The sequence below is a fragment of the Anopheles stephensi genome, chromosome X (genome assembly GCF_013141755.1).
Source record: "Anopheles stephensi strain Indian chromosome X, UCI_ANSTEP_V1.0, whole genome shotgun sequence".
Lineage (NCBI taxonomy): Eukaryota > Metazoa > Arthropoda > Insecta > Diptera > Culicidae > Anopheles > Anopheles stephensi.
The window spans coordinates 16,098,886-16,115,012 of record NC_050201.1 but is presented as its reverse complement, the minus strand read 5'-3'; the positions used below and the strand labels follow the sequence as shown (position 1 = coordinate 16,115,012).

General features: G+C 46.9%; 1 protein-coding gene and 1 long non-coding RNA gene across 10 annotated transcripts in view; one reads left to right on the top strand and one right to left on the bottom strand.

The window, feature by feature from the left end:
- LOC118511362 (trithorax group protein osa) overlaps positions 1-16,127 on the top strand; it is a 103,333-nt gene that overhangs the window by 17,586 nt on the left and 69,620 nt on the right. For 7 of the 9 annotated variants that reach the window (XM_036054375.1, XM_036054385.1, XM_036054405.1 and 4 more), the window contains 3 exons: positions 3,401-4,651; positions 4,805-6,379; positions 10,557-10,745. In XM_036054375.1, coding sequence (XP_035910268.1) covers positions 4,373-4,651; positions 4,805-6,379; positions 10,557-10,745 — 2,043 coding nt within the window. In that variant the 5' untranslated portion in view covers positions 3,401-4,372. Of the gene's footprint in view, positions 1-3,130; positions 3,322-3,400; positions 4,652-4,804; positions 6,380-10,556; positions 10,746-16,127 lie in introns of those variants that run through there. The other 2 variants (XM_036054348.1, XM_036054368.1) reach the window with 2 other exon arrangements.
- Positions 13,732-16,123, bottom strand: LOC118512053. Its single transcript, XR_004906229.1, has 3 exons — positions 15,669-16,123; positions 15,398-15,606; positions 13,732-15,328 (listed from the first exon to the last, which is right to left on the bottom strand). It is a non-coding gene; the product is annotated as an uncharacterized LOC118512053 (long non-coding RNA).

The following is a 16,127-nucleotide window of genomic DNA, read 5'->3' as shown; positions in this document are numbered from 1 at the left end:
TTTCGGGAGTTGAATGTCGCCGCCGCCGTCACTCACGCTCATGAACTGTCAAAATAGACTGCTGCCGAACTGCGGGTGTGGGCACAGAGGAAAGAGACGGAACACAGAATGTTTTGACAGCACGCGTACAGCGGCAAGTGTGCGAACGGGACAAACGTCATACGGGCGAGCGTGAGTGTATGGGCCGTACAGCGCAACATGAGAGAGTGAGATCGCGTGCGTGTGTTTATGCATGTGTGTGTGTTGAGTGAGTGCAAGTGACGGCCAATCCAACGTTGCTGGACGGGCAAAACGCGTGCGTTTTTCCTACCCCGGTTTTCCATGTTTGCAGACCCGCAGTCAGACCGATTGTTGTTTTTTCTCACTCCCTTCTGCTCGGTTGGGACTTGACTGTCGGTTAGACCCGCGATGTGTTCATGTGTGTGTGAGTGTTTTCTTTGTCAGTGTGTGGTATGCTGTGTTTGTTGCAAAGGGAAAAATATTATCGCGATTTTCCTCACGATTCGGTCAGCAAACAGCACATGAGCAATTTGTTCGGTTTTCTGTTGTTGTTTTGGGGGGAGGTGGAGAAGTGGCAATTTCTTCACCAAACGGCGGCACTTGAACTCACTGTGTGCGTGTATGAATTCACCGTGACGCTTTGTGTAAAGCCCGCTCTGACCATGTAATTATTGACGTGTCTCATTCGGGCGACGGTTTTTTTGTTGTGTTGTTTGCGTTGAGTTTTTTTTCTTGTGTAAATGTGCGCACGTGTGCGCACGGCTGGTGTGTGGCGCACAGTATTGGTACAGGCGCACGTACAGAAAACCACCTGAACACACACACACACACAGTCACGCGGATGTCTGCGCTGTGATTTTCTTTGCTGCGTGTGGTCGCCTAATGCTGTGTGAGATTGGTTGAGTGTGAGAGAGGAGGGACCTAAGGATAACGGAGTCTGTATGGCACGAGCATAGGAAACAATAGTGCAGGAGGAACAAATACAACATACTTGATACTCAGATATGCACACACACACTTGCTGGCAAAGTGTTGGTGGTTGGTACACATACACCGATGTACATCGCGCATTGTAACGGGGATGGATTTGTGTGTGTGTGTGTTGCTTAAGAGTTTTTTGGCAACAATATGTGTACAGTCAGTTCCCGATTTACGCGGTACTCAAATTTTGCGGATTCGGATTTTAAAATTTGACAGTACACTTGACCTAAACACTTGAGTTAAAACCATTTCCAAAAGTAGCATTGTGCGGAGATAAAAATATCCAGTTATTCGAAATAAGGGTGAAAATTATAGGAAAAGTTGATTAGTTTTATATTCTTCTTATTCCTTGGTACTGCAACCTCGAGAGGTCTCGATCTGCCATTTCTGGCTCTCTGTGACTTTATTTTGCCCGTAGTAAAGCAGTTGAGATTTGAACCCCGGTCCTGTCGTGTGAAGGGCCCTCGGAACGGATGTCGAAGGTTAGGTAGGAGTTATTTTTTATTTTCTTGAAGCTAGTACTACTGTTGATACCGAGGCTTGAAACATCTCTCGCAACTTTCATGTGGAGTTTTGATGATCCTTCCAGTCATTGTGCATATTTGCTGATGGCATTTGCTAAGATTCGGTGTCCAATGCAAAAAGACTTCGGGATTATTTGACGAAACAACGGGTTCGACAGATAAATGCCGGTCTGTAAATCCGATATCATACATACATATATAATTCTGATTTTGATTTAGTTCTTAAACATCTGTTAAATTTCGGTGTTATTTTTATCCTCGATTGATGGTAAATAAGAAAAGAAATCACATGCTTCATCATTCGCAGGTTATTGAGTCGGCAGGATATTATAATTTCAGTAAAAATAAGCTACTACTTGAGTAAAAGGATTTTTTTTTCTACCGAACATTTCACTTGATCGTTGTAAGACAGAAAATTTCCCAGCAGCAATTGATGAAAAAATTTCCCGTCCAATAAGGGCTGTAGTAAAATTTACAGCTTAGTGAGATCAGAACAGGAATGAAAAATATATAAAAAAAAACTGCTGATTTAGGGATTGTGTGAGTGCAAACATCATGTGCAACTAGTGGTGGAGCGAACCGTTTGGAGGCCCTTAGCAGAATAAAAGTTGGAGGTTCCTAACACGTCAAATTTGCTGACAGCGTCAGAGGCCAAGTAGCGACATTACACAAGAGGCCCCTTATCGAGTTCGGGCTCCCAAGAACTGCAGGAAGATACCCCTTGCGACTCTTTTAAAACTCGGGGCCCCAAGTATCTGCTTAGTTCGCTTATACTGCCCCTGTGTAGAGCTCAAAGAATTCCATCTTAGGATGACTTCCCACTGAAAATGTAAATTATACAATTTTCATAAAAATCAACAATGAAATTTCTTTTTCGAAAATTCATTGGAGTAAACGTAAATTATAATTCAATCACATAATATGGAAGTAAAAACAAAGTTAGTATTCGAGATACGTGAAAAGTCGTGGGCAAGTATCCGCGTTTGTCGGCAAGTGCCTGTAGCAACGTTGTGTTGCGCAATCTCCAATAAGGGGTTTTCCTGACGATCTCGTGGTTGGATAGGTGTGTGTGTGTGTATGTGTCTGTGAGATGCGCGACCAAACTTGTGTGTGTGTGGGTGGATTGCGGACGCTTGTTTGTTTATTTGCTCCTCTTCTCTCTTCCGTCCCGGCGTTGTTGTGCTTCGTCTGCTTTTACCGCACCGATTCGCCACAGGCAGGTGGTGTTGGTGCTAATCATTCTGCCTACACAATCCGCCCCACTGCTGTGTTAGTGACCCGGCGCTCATGTGTGTGTGTGTTGTGTCTAACAAAAATGCAAATGTTATATCCTTGCGACTGGAGTATCATCTCATCCCGTCATCAATGTACAGTAGTGCACACAACAACAGTTCTTTGCAAGCCGAAGGAAAGATGTTGCGCCACACCGACACACCGACGGACGGGACATCAGCACCACCACCTCAATCAACCCAACACATCCATCTTGCGTGTGTGACTCGTCAGGAGTGATACTTGCGTGCGAGTGTGTGCAGTGCGCGCATCCTTGGCTCGGTGGAAAGTGTTTTCTCCAACGAATCCGCTATAGCTCTTATCGTTACACAGTTCGGTGTAAGTGTGCGTGTTTGTGTGCGCGAGCGTGCGCTTGTGTGCCCGTGTGGGAATGTGTATTTGTTGGATGTAGTGAGGTGTAGGCAGAGCGAGAGCCAACAAAAAGAAAGAAAAACACGCTGGGCCTTAGCAGCAGCAGCAGCAGCAACAGCAGGCTCTTCTGCTGTAACAGCTGTCACTACACAATACATCCTGACAGTGTGGTGTGCGTCTTTCTCTTAACAAACGTAGCCTGTTCGATATCTTACTGATCCCCGTTACCACACACCACTGTGCACGTGCAGTGAAGCTGTGTGCGCAGGTGTGTCCTTCTATTCTGCAGCGTGCCTGTCTCTCCAGCCAGGAAAGGAATAAATTAAAATAAATAACACGGAAGGCGAATATATCCCCTGACTAGACGCAGGAAGGCCCCAGACACGTTCCATGACTGTATCGGGGCGCTGTGTGCCTGCGCGCGCGCGTGTGTGTGTGTTTGATTTGTGCATAAAAAATGTGCGTCGAAATGCAGAGTGAGCATCAGTGAAAAGGAGCGAAGAAATAAAAAAAAAGAGAGAAGCAGTTCACAGAAGAAAAAAGAAGGCAGTGTGCTACCAAGAAAAGTCTCTAAGAAAACGTGTTGGTCGTCGTAAAAAGTTTGTGCTTTTTTTCTGTTTCGTTTTTTTCGGTCGCTTTCGCGTTCGGGTGTTTTCGCGTGGTTTTCGGTTTTCCTATCCGCGCTATCGATCCGCGCGTATGTCCCGGTGGTCGCGGCGCGCCTGCTTCCGTTTCGTTTCCGGTTCCGGTTCCGTTTCGCGGCTAGTGTAACGCGGTTCGTGTGAGTGTGTGTGTGTGTACGCACGCGGCGCGGGTACCTATGTGCGTGCGGTTGTTGGACTGCCGCCAGTCGTCCTCGCCGTCGCCGCTGTTGCCGCCGCCGCCGCCGTCGTCGTTGTTGCTGTGGTGTGTCCCAGCACAACTGAAACGTACGACGGGTCGTCCCTGTGGCTGCTGCAATACACGTGGCACCGTCGCCACCTTCTTGGCCGATAGCTTTGCTGACCGGTCGGCAAAACGGCCGCTTGTCAGCCGCCACACCGTACCTCGCCGAGGGCGTTCGGTGGCGATCCGCCGCCACCACCACCACCCAGCACAACCGCAAGTGACACGGTGCGCCGTCACAGTGTCTGTTGGTGTCGTGCGCGAACCCACCCAAACACAACACACCCACCAAAGCATCTAGAATGCAGTGTCGCCGGGGTTGAAACGACGAGCCAGCGATGGAGATACATGTGAAGCAGTGCAAGCAGCGCAACAAACGACGGGAGCGCGCCCAACGTATGATCGCCGAACGGGACAAGGATGCGGCCGCGGACGGTACCGGGAACCGAGATCCGGACGACAGTGCGGACGACGACAGTGGGCCGGTCAGTCGGGAGAAACCGCACCGGCCACCCGTCCGGCGGAAGCGCAAGGAGAAGGAACCGTCGCCCGTGCTCGAGGAGGACATTATCGATGGGTTCGCGATTCTCGCGTTCAAGACGTACGAGGATATTGAGGTAGGTTCTGGTTGTTGCCGACACCGGTGTAGATCTGTCGTCGATAGCACCCTTTCCCGGGTCGGTCTGTCCTGACGATAGCATGCCGTATACACGACACTAACCGCCATTTCTCTTGTTCTTCCTCTTTCCCCCGCCGTCCCCCTGTTGCAGTTTGCGATAAAGGTCGCCAACAAGCGCAATGAGAAGCGTTTGTCATCGATCGTGGAACTGACAACTGTGATGGTGCCGGAGGAGAAGCCACCGAAGATAATCGACACCACGCCGTCGAAGCTGGCGGATAAATCCCTCAGCGGTGGTGTGCCGGTGGTGACGAACAAGAACAACAACAGCATAAATAATAGTGAGAACCATTCCGCAACCGCCGCTACCGGTGGCGCCACCACCGGTGCGGGTGGAGTCGTCGGTGGAGCATTGGTAAGCAACGCGAACGGTGGCGACTGGTCGTCGGTCAACAGTGCTCACCATCAGCTGCATCATCTGCAGCAGCAGCAACACCATCTACACCATGGTGTAGTGGGACCACCGGGAGGTGGAGTCGGTGGAGGAACCGCTGCTGAACGCACCCCGAACGGGGAAGGCGTTATGCTACACAACTCCAGCCCGACCGGCACCAGTGCGGTTGGTGGAGGTGTGGGCGGCGTCGCTGCGACACGTGGCACCGGTGGCGATATGGGTTTGATGCCGACGAACGGTGGTACCCCCGGTGCCGGGACCAATCATCACAATCATCTCCACAACAGCCACGGTCACCATAATCATGGGCTGCACAACCATAATCACCTGCATCCGCATCATCATAGCAGTCGGAACCACACCAGCAGTCACCAGCCGCAGCAACAGCAGCAACAACATTCGCCACAGCAGCAACAGCAGCAGCAGCAGCAACCATTCGCATCGGTACACCACCATGCCCATCACAACCATCATGTGGTTAGTAATGGGGGGAGTGTGCTGCCATCCGGCGCAACGGCGCCCGGTGGTTTGGAAGGTGGTGTGGTCGGTAATGCTAGCACTACTAGCGCCACTAACGGTGTCAACGGTGATACGGGCACGATTGGCACGATGCCCGCAGGCAATGGGCAGACGAACAGTGTGAACGTAACGCCCGGGGGTAACGCTAACAGTCGGAGTAGCAATAGTAATAACAGTAGCAGCAGCAGCAGCAGCAGCAGCAGCAGTAACAGCAGCAGCAGTGGTAATAGTAGCAGCAGCAGCGTTAGGGTTGCCAACAGCAACAATCGAAACAGCAGCAGTAGTAATGTGCCGGCTAGTGGAAACAGTAGCATCAGTATGAACAGCAGTAGCAAAAACCATAGCAACATCTGTTCACAAAATAATCTCAGCATTGCCGCCATTATTGCGAATGGTCCGCCACGTCGAAACGTGAACGGTAGCAGTGCTGCGAACGGTACCGTCGGTCCAACCGGCAACACCACGAACGGTATCAGCGGGACTAACAGGAGCAGTAGCAACAACAGTACTGCCAGCAATACCAGCAGTAGTACCGGTGGCGGTACTACCTTGAATACACATCATCCAAACCACCATCAACTTCATCATCCGCATCATCATCACCAGCATCAGCAGCAACAACAACAACAGCAGCAGCAGCAACAGCAAAGTCACCACCTTCATCATCAACAACAACAGCAGTCGCCTCATCTTCAACATCATCCTCACCATCAACAGCACCATCAACATAATCATCATTTATCAGCGGTACATGTAAGTATATGAACACTAGCTAGAATAGTTGAAGCTGATACCGACTTCAGACAACTGACGACCAGGAACTTCTTCTTTAGGTACTAAAACCGCGAGAGTTCTTGACATGCCATTTCTGGTTTCTTTGACTTAGTATACCCATAACTGGACATTCTGTCCCTTATATGGATATCGGGACCATAGACATTGCTTCTAGGTATTTGATTGCTACTGGATATACTGCTATTCAGCTTGTCGTAAGAAATGCTCGTTATAAACGTAAAGCCCCATTACCTGGATAACTTCACCAAATTCAAAGATTTGAAACCTTTGATGTGACATGTCAGCCTTCCGAGTTTTTATGATGAGCTCGTAATGTTCGAGTCATTTTGGACCTGCTTAAGATAAAGTGGTAGAATCAGGTAGCTTGTAATCGGGTCTAACAAAATTTAAATGACTGACATTACATCGGGATTAGTTTACTCGTTCTGCTTAGCTGTCTTCTTAGCTTCACAATAGCTTGAAGGTTGGGCAGCTCTTGATCCGCATCTTCTTCTATTTAGTACTACATTGTCTTGCGGCATTAACCTTCATGATTTCACAGATATCGGCTATAAATATATCTTTTGCAACATTAATCATCCTAGATTACTCAAACTTTGCATAAAACAAATAAGAATAAGAGGATTCATAAGAGTATAAGACGTACGATGGCGTTACCAACGCTTTACTTCCAAAGCCAGTTATTGCCAGAATTTCAAAAGTTCAAACGAACTAGCCTGAACCGGTTTTACAGCTTCCATACCAGTTAGCTGACATATATTGCAGTTGTATTCATTCCCAAAAGACAAGATCACAGCATTACACAGCACTGTCACCTGAAATATCGGGTGTCCACAGTTAGCATCTTTCCCTTTGTACGTTCGTGTCGCCCAAGCCTCTTTCTGTGCTGCTGCTGCTGTATCAGATGGTTTGTTTCAACCAAATCGCACCAGAGATTTGGGATACTTGCGTTTCCGATAGGTATATTTAGCTCACATGGTGTTCCACACCGGGACGCAACAGCACACCGCACACAGACCACAGAATCTTTTGGAGCTCCGTGACTCCACCGTGTGCTCTCTTTCGCCCTGTTAGAGCATCCACCACGCGTGAGAGAAAAATAATCCACCGTCGGATCGGTTTAGGGGTAGCTTACTTACAGCTCACTCGCCTTCCGCTCACCACACATCGTCTTTCAACACTGCAGCAGAAAAACAAAAAAATCGTGTCAAGCTGTCAATGTGTTGCTCATCGGCCAAACGTGGGTCGGTGGTATGTTGCCCCCGCGAGTATGTATGGTGTGTGTGTTTATGTGTTCGCAGACCAACGGCAAAGCAATAATATTTTATGGATGTTTATAACAGTTCGGTAAACAAACGCGCCCAGGATCGTTAAAATAAAACAATAATCTTCGCCGCGGGACAATTGTGCTAACCGCCTTCTTCCAGTCCCCCCGGTTCGTAGCCGCCAACCGATTGAGGAATGGTGAGAAATGGCACCAGCAATTCCGGATGTCGCTGGGCTGCTGGAGGTGAATATTTTCAGCGCGCGGGAATATGTATACATTTCACTCGTACGAAATCTTGCACGTTGGTGCCGCCCGTAACTTTGTACTTTTTGGCGTTCGGCATTTCAATCCAGCGTATGTGTGTGTGTGTCCTTGCACTAATTCGTAGGATGATTTCGACCGACTGCGGAAGAAAGAGTGCACCGAGAGTAACGTACGATGGAAGAAAACGATGATGTGTTTGGAAGGTTGGTCCCAGTCCCCCCGAGGTAAGGAGGTTTGTTTATTGGCCAAGTAAGCTATAATAACATGCTGTTTGTGCGAACGGGAACGTTTATTTTACAGAATCTTCCCGTACTACCATGCAGAAGTAGTGGTCCACTTGCGGCGCCATCCGTACTTTGTCGGATGCGGACGGGGCGAATAAAAGTGGAAAACAGTTTCAACGAAAAGCATCTACGCGGACGCGTGCGTTCGTCGCTAAGAAACAAAAAAAAAACGGATGTTCGCTTCCAATCCAATTTTCCGACGTTTTCGAGCGCGAGACAACAGAGCAAAAGTTTTTCACTCGATACTGGGAACTGCAACTCAGGGCTCTAGTGGCGCCGGTAACGAGGAAAGCAGTTGAAGTTGAAGTAATCTTTGGCGAAGTGTTCTCGGTTGCGTGCCCTGCTAGAACGCGAGCATGCTTTCGTTGCTGGGGTAAGGTGATGTAACTTTCCGTTGAAATCATTATTGCATTATTCGATATCGCGGTAGTATGCACGGGGAATTAATATTTGTCTGGTAACTGGCTGGCCGTTATCGACAAATCACGATAGCGCGAAAATGCTTTATGGCATCGGAAGCTGCTGTCGGCTGTTGGAATATAAATATCAAAAACTGTTCATGGAAGTTGACGAGGACTCAGACTTCCAGGGAACCTTGGAGCATGGTCCGGTATGACCATGAACGATCTCTGGAGATTCTTCAATGATCGTTCAATGGCGATATCCGGAGCCCTGGAGGGTCGGTCCGGTGGCCGAGGCGAAAGCGGCACTGGTCTTCACATGGCAGGACCGGGATTCAAATCTCATCCGGACCGTTCTCCCGTAGTGAGGACTGACTATCCAACGTTGCGCTTTCAATGAGTCTAGTAAGCCAGAAATAGCAGGCGTGACCTTAAGAGGTCGGTAGGCTAAAAAAAAAGAAGATGCGTCCTGGATTCTTTTCTTGTAATGGGATTTGAAACATTACATTACTCGCCCAAATAATGTGCGAGACTTATTTTATATGTCACGAATCTGATGACCTGGGGAATGTACCTCAATGACAGTATAACAGGGACAGTTCTTAAGCCAAACTTAAGGTCGGCTTGCCTTACAGGTAAAGTCACGTTTGACCCTAGCGTGTTGCTATGCTTAGTTGTTAAACATTCTTCTAAACGTGCACGGTTAGCAATAGAGGAGGCGCTGTACGATGCAACGCAAAAGACACACATTTCTCGCGTGTTTTGTAAACATCCGCTTGTCAACCTCAACATTTTTGTACACTAACTGCTGTCTATTGTTTTGTAATTAACTCACCGATGTTTAGTTTTAAAGTCAACCATACTTTCTCTCGCTCGCTCCTTTTGAGCGTTTGTTACATTGCAACCACACCAATCAATAAACAACTTGTGTGAGGTGCGTAGGTGAGTTGTTCATTTTTTTGTTTGATTCTATTTTTGCCCATGCTCTACCACCTTTGCACAGGTTAACTGTCACAGAGAGCAAATCGTTTGTGTTCGATCGCGTGTAATGTCCCCCCCCCCCCTGTCTAAATAGCAGGGCCTCGTTCACACGATCGCTCCGTGAGGCCCCGAGGTATCACAAAACCCGCGTTGACCCGTAACGTTAACCGCAAATAGCGATTATTGAAACGTAACCTCCTGTGAGCGGATGGCGGCACCTTTGCCTTTCCGTGCATTCAAGCGAATTGTGATGAGGATGGCAGTGCGGTTCGAGATTGGTTCGCTGGTTGTGCTGTGATGTGCGGCGAACGCGCGGGACAAGCTCGGAGAAACTGGTTGGTAGGAAGAAAGTTCAGTCGGTTAGAGATTACCCGCTAATAGATGCCGATTAGCGCGCGCGCGAGTACGGTCGCGAGGGTAACACCGCGAACACGCCACAGATTTACGGCATCGGTAGCTTTATTTATAGAGGAGTGAGGTGTTTGGAAGAGTTTGATAGATTGTTGATGGTTCGGATGACTGATTAAGCTAATTAATTGTTGCTTGGTATTAAATTCCTCCGGGCTCTGCTCCCCCCCCTCCCCCCCCCCCCCCAGACGGAGCAGATGATAGGGGGAAGCTTCTGTACCGAGATTATAGCTCCTGCAAGTATGCAACCACTTTGGATAGCTTACGGTAGAGTAAAGCTATAGTTTTCACACCTTTCAGCAATACTGGTAATCGTCGGCTTAAAGCGTTCGTCGGGTGATTAAGAATTAAAAATATAAATATTGCATACCTTCAGGCGACAACCGATACAAATAGTTTTATGACAAAATCTTATTATTTAACAACAACAGCAGAATGAGGAAAGACAGTATTTTTACAGTTAAAAATAGTACAGCTTAAATTCTTATCATAACTAATGGCTGCTTGCCAATTTTCTCTCACTTTCACAGAATCTTTCTCTATCTTCGATCATCGATCCGGGCACGTCCGACGATAGTGGGCGCGCCTCGGAGCGACTGACGACGTCCTCTGTGGCCCAGCGGGATCCGGACAGTTCGCGAGACCGGCTCAGCGATGCAAGCAGTCGCTGCAGTTCCGGTAAAGGGTATATCTGTGATAGCGAAGGAGACGACGACAAGGTAAGCATTGGGTACAACATTCCCGGAGAGGAGCGTTAGCATCAGTAAGGGATAGGAGAGGACTAGGCGGGTAGGGACAACTTCAGCCGTTGATGTACGTCGGCGTCGTGATGTAGTACTTGAGAGAGGCTTGAGATTTTGGGGAAGGTGGAATTTTACTTCCAACCTTCAAGAAATGGCTCGATGTAGACAGGCGAGTGGTACGAGTGAGTTTGCACGATAAAGCCGTACACGAGATCGCTTACGATCGGTGTCAAAATTATTACTAAGGTGATAATCATTTGTTAGCCGTTAGCCTTGCTTTGCTTTGCTGGTCCTGCTACACCCTCCCAGGTGCGATTGCACTACAATTCTAGCCTCGCGTACGGTGAGATTATTGGTGTGTTTACGACTCATTGGCACACTGTTAAGTGAGTAACCGCTTCCTTCCCGTAGCGGAGAAAAGCTCGAAAAATGCTAGATATTTCGCGAAGCCATACCCTCAGAACAACGGAACTGGTGTGTGTTCTAGTTAAGCGTAGATTTTATAAATTGTTTTAAATCGCAGAACAAAGAAAAGGGGTGAATTTTTATTTATTTTTACCATATAATTACTTACCTCGCTACTGGGATGGGATTGTGTGCCATATGTGTGTGTGTGTGTGTGTGTGTGTGTGTGTGTGTGTGTGTGCATGTGTAGAGGGTGTAAAATGGTCTAATTTTCACAACCCACCTCGAAGTTGTTGTTAAGTGTGAAAAACAAGCACGTAATATCACATCACTCTGCCGACTATCATCCTCCCACCGGAGGAAAAAAAGTAGGTGTAAAGTGTTACCAGGTTCGCACAATTAACAAAGCACTGCTACAGTGTACCGTGCTCGGATGTGATGATGAAGGGTGGATGTGAAGTATTATTTCACCACGGTATCCCGGCTGTTACAACGAGTCTGTTTTGGATTGTAAAAAGTTGGAAGCAATAAGAAGTAAGAGTTGGAGAAATGAATGGTTGAAGCTCTGGTTTGTGTCAGAACAATTTGTCTCGGGATAGGATAGTTGTCAAGATCTCTTGATGATGATGTTGGGATAGATTGTGAATCCTTACATACAAAGAGCTTAAATGAAGTGTCTTGGTAACATGATCTTGGGAATTCTTTTAGAATCGGAGTTAGGTTCGTTGTACAGAAACTTAGCAACTCTTGTAGAATCGGAGTTAGGTTCGTTGTAGAGAATCTTGGAAACTCTTATAGAATCTCGTTAGGTTATTTGACTTACTCCTATTTTTATGATCATTTAATTGTCACTATTCAACATCTAACACAGCCTCTGGAAAAGCTATACTAATTAATTTTCATTTTCTTTCTCTTTCAGGTAAGTCAACTTACTCCAATACTTCAACGTTGCTGGAATTGCCGTTTTTTTTCTGCATAAATCGCGACGCCCGATAAATTGTGTCAGGATTAATGTGTAGCTTGTGTTGCTGGGAATTCTGCCAGGGTGAAACATCGATTTATCATCCCTATCGAGCAATGAAGGTTAAGATTAAAAAGTGATTAAATCAGTTTGCGTTGTCGGGCCGATGTCTCGACTCCTACTTCCTACACTGTGCCGCTTCCATGCAGAGGGTATGAGGGTGTGTGTTTGTGCCGTTTGACTTTCTAATAATGCAATTGAGGGTGGGAGAATAGGGGTAGAGATGCGAGGGTGGTATACAAATTGAGCGTCAATCGGGCGCCATGCACCAACCGGCGACTCCCTTTGCACTAGAAATCAATCAGCAAACAATCGTGCGAACAAAGTGAGGTTAAGCGACGGTATCGACCCCCTTATTATGGGCCGGTGTAAAATGTGTCTGTGTGTGTGTGTGTCAAAATAGGTGGGTGGAGAGCGATTCCAGTGCACAGTGACGGAGTGCATTGGGCAAGTTTTGCATTTCTATTTGCGGCTAGGTGCCATCGGCTACTGGTGTGATTTTCTTCAACGCTACAGTAAGCGCTTGTCTTGTTCGTTTTAGTTGTTGCTGAAGGTACGAAACCTTTACGACCCCATTTTTTCGTTTGCTGTTGTACGTTACGCCGTGGAGAAAGCATCATGTTGGTAACGGGGTGTTGGAGCTGGTGCGAATGGTAATTCTTTGGAAGATTGTAAATCTGTCATCCTACACTCCATAAACACTGCATCATAAAGGATATGCATATGCAAAAAGTGTGTGGCATGAAAGAGGGTATGTGGGGAAGTGGTGGAGGAAATGGAAGAAAGGGGGGAGGGGGATGGTTGCCACGGAATAGCAATAAACTATTCTTAATCTTCACAACCTCACACGCACAACGCGCGGCGGACCTGCAAGATACACGTGAAGGTATCAAACGGTTGCGAGATTAGCGATATGTTTATGCATAGGAATTAGGTTCTCGGGATGGTGTTGAGCTGACGTTGTTTATGTTTGGCGTGTGTGTAAACAAGGCAGCAGAGTTTGGTGTAATCACTTCGGTAGGCAATTAAATTTAAATGAGCTTGATGCTTCGTTTGCCTGCGTGTGTAGATGTGTGAGTGCTCCGTTCTTGACAGCGGGATTAATGAATGATTTGTTTACTTTTGCATGAATTTCTTTTGTCCTTCGAAAAGAGTCTTTTATTTAAATTGTTTGCTTTATTTTAAGCGTGCGTCGTCGTTGAGTGTTGGTGTTTACAGCCGTACCATTGGTTTACGATCAAAAGACAAACGCGCGTTAAAAAAAAACCAAAAAACAAGAGCCAAGCGGGGGAACAAATCTGAAAAAGGAAACGGGCAATCAACAACAAATTGCTGATCTCCGACCCCGACAAATCATCGACGACTGTAGCAGGCAGGCAAGCAGGCAGCAGGCTCATAAAACGCAAATGATTACACTTTAAGAAGTCACTAAACCACTTTCTGAACTTTACCGATGCCGCGCGCGCGCACGCCTCAAGAGGTCGCCCGTTCGCCCATTAAGTGACGTTAATGGTTTTTGATAGTTTCTGCCGTTGCTTTTTTTTTTGTTTTATTTCAACCCGTCCCAAAGAGAGTGTAACACGCCACCAAAGCCCCCACCACCTCTCGTTTTATTGTATTCCACTCCATTCGCGATGCCGGTGCGATGCCGCGCTGATGGATGCAAATGTAATAAAATGCACTCAACACCCCTAATGCGTGTGTACGGGGAATGTTGGTGAGGGGCGCGCGCGCGCGCACCGTATTCTCCCGAGCTTTTGCGGGACAAGGGTGACGAAGGTGGGTTGTTTCTTTCCTCTCTTTTCTTTTTATTGCCCATGCGACGACGGGGAGTTTTATTGCACCACGGTTTCGACAGACTATACCAGCGAAATCTGCTCCGCAAAGGGGCCGTAAATATTGGTAGAAGGGAGGCGGCGTGCGGTCGGTCGTGGTGGAACCGCACGGGGACCAGGAACATATGCCGAGATGTGCCGAGGATTATGCACTTTCCTTATTAGCAGCTCGTAAAAATATGCAAAGTATCAATTAAAACTTTAATTAACTGCTCATTTCAACTCGCGTATGCGTATGAACGGCGTTTAGTTTATTACTGTATGCATGTGTGTGCTGATGATTTGCTTTTCGCGCGCCTGGACACACAGACACACAAACACACACACCCGGAGCAAAAGGATCACATTACGCTGCGGCGTGTGCGGCGTCTACGGCTTTAGATACGATTTAGCCGATCTCACCTTGTTTACGATACAGATTTATGGTGCGCTTCGAATTTATTGGAATGCTAATTTTGTGGGATACATTTGCATTAGCCGGTTATATGGTGCAGCTACCGAATTCGAGATAATCGTTATTGGGTCATTCACGCAAACCGTTTTCGAAGATGCTGTGACGTTTGGAAGTTTGGTGTTGCGCCCGGTCCGTTTGAGCTGCACGTGCAACGTGAGCAAGTGTGCAACAGAGACCAACATGGAGAGTGTGTGTGTTGGATTATATAGCTTTAAACTCACCTTAAATTGATAATTTTATTGCTGCAACATGGTTGCTAATGGGCGAGCTAGCGTAATGGAGGCTCGGTGAAGGTTATGGACACTTTTAATGTTTACAGACGACCAAGACTTTCTAAGATCTTCAAGACCTGCTGATGAAATGAATGAAACCAGCTGCTGATGGAATCAATCTAAAATGATGAGATATTCATGGTTGATAGTGGATGATAGGACCTTCTTATATTACCTTCCTCATAGATAGTCTCTAGCATCTGTGGTCCATCAACCGTCTGGATATCTTTATCTTTACAGGAGCTACAATGAATTTATAACAGTAATGACGGAGACATGATTTTAAAATCTTCTTCTTGGCTCAACATGCTAGGCTTGTTATCTAATTATCTAATGGCTTTCTTGGTACCTTGCAGTTGGATAGTCTTGAAGGCACAAATAAGATTTGAACCCTGGTCCTGCCATGCGAAGACCGGCGCAGCTTTCGCCACTACCAGCAGATCGCCCTTCACAATAGCTCTACGGTTACTGTTGCAATCTATCTCTTGAAGCTGTAGATAGTCAAACATATCTGTGCTTTAGTGCTCAAGAAGGTTGACTTACACCTGCTGGGTTGTTTCAATCGTTGAGTACTGGTGTATGAGAAGGAGTTTAGAAAAAATAATTCATTCTGCAAGAAAGAGCTTTTAAACTATGTATACGTTTTTACTACTCGGTGTTGAACCTGCGATAACGCTGAAGCAGGGCTAAAGTTCGCTATTTTCAATTATTTCCTTTTTCTGTAGACGATTTTTTTGTATGATTTGCCACCGGAAATTGCGGAGACACGAGACGGCTGACACTTCTCTAGCGGAAGTACGAAATTAATATAACACTCGCGCTCAGTCTTCAGAGGCTCCAACGGTTACGACTGAAAATGGGTAATTAACTCGATTATATCCTGGAAGATGGTTCGCTACACGGTTAACATACCCGAGTATAAACACGGCTTCCGTCATTTAAGAATCGGTAATCTGATCGTATGCTGATCATCTTTCACTGGTTTAGGCCACTTTGAGATTCACGAGCGTGTAGGCACTGTGAGCGATAATGCTACGTTTGCCATCTGATAAAGTAGACTTAGGTAGCAATGGTGGAAGTAGAAGTTTCGCTTGAAACGGATATCCATCTAACACACGCACACACACCGGGTTGGGTTGACACCTGTATTAACAGCTGGTTGACTGATGTCGAGCAAACCTAGAGTAACAGAATACAGCAACACGCAAAGCACACGCACCTATTCTCTCAAACTCATCCGTTCGCCATTTTGCGGCTGTTTGCGGTGGTGGATATCTCAACTTCTCTCTTGGGATACTTCTTCATTGTGAGTGTGTGTGTGTGTGTGTCTGTGTGTGGAGTATAACATCGAAGGATGGAGCCTATATACCT